The sequence below is a fragment of the Symphodus melops genome, assembly GCF_947650265.1.
Source record: "Symphodus melops genome assembly, chromosome: 20".
In the NCBI taxonomy this organism is placed as follows: Eukaryota; Metazoa; Chordata; class Actinopteri; order Labriformes; family Labridae; genus Symphodus; species Symphodus melops.
This window is the reverse complement of record NC_136710.1, coordinates 16,338,432-16,344,328: the sequence shown is the minus strand read 5'-3', so window position 1 is coordinate 16,344,328 and position 5,897 is coordinate 16,338,432. Positions and strand designations below refer to the sequence as shown.

General features: G+C 39.0%; 1 protein-coding gene across 1 annotated transcript; it reads right to left on the bottom strand.

The window, feature by feature from the left end:
* Positions 1–758: 758 nt before the first annotated feature.
* LOC306841372 (uncharacterized protein) lies at positions 759–3,182 on the bottom strand. Its single transcript, XM_079371254.1, has 6 exons — positions 3,129–3,182; positions 2,311–2,624; positions 1,536–2,219; positions 1,291–1,422; positions 1,170–1,210; positions 759–1,050 (listed from the first exon to the last, which is right to left on the bottom strand). Exons 2-6 carry the CDS (start codon positions 2,480–2,482, stop codon positions 925–927), a joined length of 1,155 nt encoding a protein of 384 aa, XP_079227380.1. The 5' UTR covers positions 2,483–2,624; positions 3,129–3,182; the 3' UTR covers positions 759–924.
* Positions 3,183–5,897: the final 2,715 nt, after the last annotated feature.

Below are 5,897 nucleotides of genomic sequence, written 5' to 3'. Positions count from 1 at the left end.
TAGAAAAAAAGATTCAAAGATGTGTAAGATAAATCATTTATCGGAGTGCTCCACTAAATATGATTCACATTTGATGCCTGCTTTCTAACAATGACCTCAGGGTCACTGATTCAGAGAAATTTCAATCCCAGTCTATCCACTGTTCTTTCCCTCGGTTTATAGACCACACAGTCACATAGTTTATACTTGATGAATACTCCTGCATGTTCTCAATGAGACTTGATTACATTTGGAAACCATTATGACTTCCTTTTGGAGTGGAGTGAAAGCAGTTCTTTCTTAAAAAGCTCAACTACGGCCAACTTCAGTTTTAGGGAACTGAAAATGTTAAAGAGGAACTGGTAATCACCAAATGTAATTTTGGTCATCTAAGTTTCTTTGCGGAGGAGACGTGGTCTGTTGACAAAAGAGGTAAGTACAAGTGATTTAAACTTTATTGCAATGATCATAGCTTGCCTGCTCAAGGTTACACTTTGTGTAAACAGCCTTTTTTCTTGATCCAACTGATACTTTCACACAGGTCTGTGAGAAATGGTTTGTAGAGGTGTCATACTGTGGCCTGTAAGCTGCAGGTCGGTCTGCTAGGACTGATGTTTCCACCAGTGGAAACTTGTACTCTGTACTTCACAGCACCTTCACCACAAGAGTGAGAGGTAGCCAACAAGAGACTATTGCAAGTTGAAAAAAAGACCCCGTGCTAGGTTTCTGACTGAAGAAGATATTTATAGATAGCAGGGGATTTTCATGTGACTGTACGTAAAGTTTGATGCTGGGTACAAATTTAGACATGATGACCCCTTTAACTTAATCTCGAGATACCTTTCATATGAGAATACTGCAAATAGATTGACAAAGGAAATTGTATTTTATTGCAATTTATGTGCCATTGTACATTAAGTGAATTCAGGTGACCTTAAGTGTCCTTCACACTTTTCTGCTCTTAACTCTGGAGTATACACAGTCTGTCTCTGTGCTTTCTTCTCGGCGATGTCGCTCGCTGGTTCTGTTCAGACTTAGAGCTGCATAGTGGAGACTATCAGCATCTTGTCTCTGGTAATTATGAAACAAACACAGGAACAGCACAAAGGTTAAAAGTAGATGTGAATAAGGCAGCACTAAGGGATTAAGGATGAGTCATTTTAGCTTTACCATAATGTATTTTCACCTACCGTAGTGTCAGAGGCTGCAGAGACTGTCAGATGAACTGTTCCTGCAAATAAAAGTACATGAATGGCAAAGAAAGATGATTACAGAACAATTTGAAATGCCTTAAGAAAGATATCATTGTACCTTTGCAGAGAGAGCATGACTTCTTATTCAACTTGCAAATGATGACAGCCAAGCTGAGGAGCACAATAACGGAACCTGCCAATACCACGCTCAGGCCATACACCAGGAGAGAGGAGACCTTTAAAGAACCTCCTGTGCAATCAAGAGAAAACTGTTCAATATCCCTTTTTTGTATCTATGTGAAGACATGCAGCAACAATTATGAAGTTGAACAATCATAAGCCCTATTGGCTATAATAACCTACCTTGAACCTCCACCGTTGTTCCATTCCCAAACACAACCTCCCCACATGAAGCCAGAGCACAGTAGTACATCCCTGCATCAGAGGCGCTTGCAGACTTTATAGGGAGGTTTAAAGTGCAATTTTTCACTTGAGATTCTGAGTGAAACTGGCAATTTCCCACACTGTGATACATGATCGATGGCTGAGCAGCTCCATGTCTGAACCAGTAGAAGCTGTGCTCCTCTGCACAAGGTTTAGCGTATACTGTGCAACTCAGATTCACAGAGTCTCCTACCCACAGTGGCTCCAAAGCTGGCTGATGGATGACAGTTTGGGTGTTGGACGACGTTTTGACATGAAGAAACACTCCTTTTCCAAATTCAATAGCGTTGAATTCTAAAATCCCACAGTAGTATGCTGCTGAGTCCGACGGTTGAACGTCTTTGATCATTAGATTGGTGATACCTTCATTAACATGTACTTGAAATCGTTCTTTATAAGCAGGGGAGATGGAGGCATGTGTGTTGAGCTTCATCCGTGATGCTATGATGACAGGTTTGCCTCCCAAAGTTTGTTGGTACCAAGAAATGAAGTTTACGGAATCACTCGTAAACGAACAGTGCAAAGTCACATTCTCCCCAACTTTAACCGTTTTAATTCCACTGTCCTGAATAACACCTGGGATCTTATCTGCTGCCACCCTACCTGCAAAGAAATGTATAACATCATATTGTACATCCTTAGAAAACCTAAAGCATTTCACCAAGAAGTCTATTCAAAATATGAAAGTACTTACACAGTTCACCAAGAAGCACCAGCAAAATGTGTGGCACCATCGCTGCAGAGCTAAATCCTGTCCTTTGAGTTGATGGCAGCACCCAAGTCTTATAGAAGAAGAGGGCTGTTCGTGATTGGTCAGATTTAGCAGCAGACTGCCGATTTGTTCTCTTAGCAAAAAGGAGTCTCATCAGATGACGACACTAAATGTCACAATGTTCTACAGCTGCAAGTCCACTTTTCAATGGAGGTGTAGAAGAAACTGCATGTCAGTGTTAGTTCTTTAAACTATGCACTATGCTCAGAGGCTTTTTCTTCTATCTGGCAGACATGCTGTCCTCGGTAGCGATGACACAAGTTTGTAGTTCTCTTGGTAAGATTTGTGTGTAATACAATTATTCACAAATTAGAACATGTACCTGTGGGTGTGTGTGTTTAAATTAGAGCACGACCTATTATTCCACGAGCCAATAAAGCTTATAGAGTAACTATTGCTAACAGCTAATTTTATTGCAGATTTGCAGTGATAATACTAGATTTACCAGTCAAGTAGCATTTTATTTGAGTTTCATTGTATTACACTAGCAACTCTCTTTTCACCCGAAGGCGCTATATGGATTACAACAAGCACTCTAACCATTATCAACATTATGACAATGTTTTGTAACCTGATCTCCAGAGTCCCGAGCGGTGATGCACTTACATGTACAGCTACTTACCAGCCAAGTGTGATCTTCATTATAAATCTTTTACACAAGTGTTTGATAACTTCATTTTATCGATCAACATTAAATGTGTAATTCGATATCTTTTGACAAACATAGATCTAAGAAAGACTTTGGCTGATGTATCGTACCAATATCGATATTGGCATCATCCCCAAAAACTCAGTCGGTCCCCATTTTAAATACTTAAGCCCATCGAAAGGGAATGCTTGGTTAAGTTTTGAAAGAATCAACAGCAAATCTTAAGAGACATAAAATTTGAGGACAATAAAGATTAAACAGTTTTTCTCCCTAAGTGTGTGGAGAGAAACACCACACTAACACATTCCAACAAACATGATGCGGATTGTAAAGTGGAAATCTCGCAAAAATCGCTCACGGTCTAACGCCACTTTCGAGTAAACTTACTCGAGCATGACAACGGAGAGGAATAATTGGTCATAAGATTTAAATGAAAAGTGACAGAAATATGATAGAAGATGTAAGGACGTTTTGACCTTGGGCTGTACATGGAATTATGACACCACATGTTCTGCATAGTTGTAGATCAGAAAAAGCCGAAAAGAGGAAGAAGGCCAACCAAAAACCAAACGACTCTGCTGAGGCTAATCACTTCACTTATTGTGCTTGATAAACTGCTCATTATCAGTACACAACCATGGTCAGGTCAACATTTCCTGAAATAATCTTAATTGTTCCCATAGACATGATTTGATATTTTGCTGCTACTCCAGAGCACTGTGAAGTCCAAAGCACATTTCCCACTTGGACAATAGAGTTCATCTTTATATACAGAGCCTGAGAGACGTCAGCTAAACTGTTTGTGCAGGGGGAATTTGAAGTCCCATCGATGATGGGATAGGGGACAAATCCCGCTGTATATCCTGTCTCACTGTAACTTTTAGTCAACATAATGACAGACTATGAGTTGGAGCTGATGAGGATTTAAGCCTCTTGACGAACACTGTGCTCACCCGTCAATCAAACCATAAGAAATGTGTTTTAGTAATGCTTATAGTTCATCCAATCAAATGGTTAAGTTCTTAAAATATTCAATCCACGTACTGTGTGTCAAACAAGAGTAAAATCAGACTGTGGGATTTTTCACTTCCGCATTAGATAGTTTTCAAAACTGGAGGTTGCGGTTTGGTTTTTCCCTTCATTGTGTGTCATTGTAAACAAGAATCTGCCATGTAATGGGGTGCATAGACTTCCCTAAGTAGTAATCTGTGTGGGACATTTGTGGTTTGATTAGATTGGGGCTCTGACACTTGTTTGGTTAGGTTAAGAAAGGTCACGGTTAAGGCAAAGGAAAAAGTTAATATGGACTTTTTAAGCTTTGTTTTTAATGTATTTCTGTTTTTATGTCTGTAAAGCACTGAATTGCCTTGTGTCTGAAAAGCGCTATGTAAATAAACTTGCCTTGCCTTTTTTACAAGGTACAACTTAAGGGCTCCTATACTCCTCAATGACTTAACCAAGAACACCACATTAGGCAGATTTTGCAGCCCTCAAAATGCTTTGTCACCTAATTTCAAACAGTCAACTTGCTATGCTGAGTAAACTACAGGACATGTTAAAAACCATACAAAGAGCTTTACTTTATCTGTTCCAGTCAAATGTGGTTGTGCAACTTGAAACATGAGTTTGTTCAAGAGAGTGAAACCTTTTTTTTTTTAATCATGCACAGTAGGAAGAATTCAAAGATCATAATTGTGTTGGACTTGACAGTTGTAAAAGCAATGTTAACCACACTGCAGGCCGAGCAGAGACGAGCTGCTGTGTCTAACGTTTAAAGTGTTTTGACGTTTGTGGTGTGCATTTACTGTACGTGCTTTAAAAAAAAAAACCCAGTATGAAGCAGTTGAGAAGAGGCACGCCATCACCTCACATTCTCACATAGGCCTGTACTTCCTGGATCAGGCTATATTGAGTAGAGTTGTTTACTGTGGTTTTGATGTGTTGCTCATACGGCTGCTTGTCAAACAATTCTTTCAGGTCTGCACTAACATTTGGAGCTCTGTAACTGAACTCTTTGTTTGTGAAAGTTTGGCATGCTTCTTATTTGACTGCACTTTAAATCAACTTAGTTGCACATCTTTTGAAACATTATCCAATGGCTTTAAAAAGATGAAACTGTAGCACGTTGTTCCACACGTGTTGGTCTGCAGGGCCATGTCATGCAAGAAGTTTACTGAGAGCTACACAAATGTAAAAAGTTGGAGAAGGTTTTGGAAAGGCAAGGTCTTTCTAGATTGTGAAGGCCAGTTTCGTCCAAATGTTACACCATCTGTTGCCTTCTGCTTATGTTAATCATTAGATTTTTAATAGGCAGATGAACTTTACTCTACTCCTTATAATCAATGTTTCAAAACTATTGGGTTTGTGTGCAGACTGTCAGACTTTCCTCTCTATTGAGTCAGTGGAGACAGACAACATGGCATCTTCTAAAAAGTGAGTAACCTCTTTCCATCTTCTATCACATCTTTTAAATTAGATTTTAGTTCCTCCAATTAGAAGAATATGTTGATGGGGGGGTTTGGTATTAAAGGAATGTCTTTTACAGTAGCCATCTCTGCTGTTTGTCTCAGTTTGTATTCTTGTTAAGAATAAGAAAAACATTGGAAGCTTCTACCAGAGATCGTCATTATTACTTATAATGCACATCGTTTCAGGTCTGAAAATGGAAGAAATTCAGGTCAGTTGTTGGTGAAAAATTGAAATAAATGGAAATAATTCAGCAAAGAATCTTTTATCTAGCAATCTGAATATAGTTTAAATTGAAATCAGTTGTCCTTTTCACAACAGCTTCAACTCAAACTCTGACTTTGTGTAGGCTGTTTTTCTTTTCATAGTGTACTAAATTAGTAAGCCTGTGAAG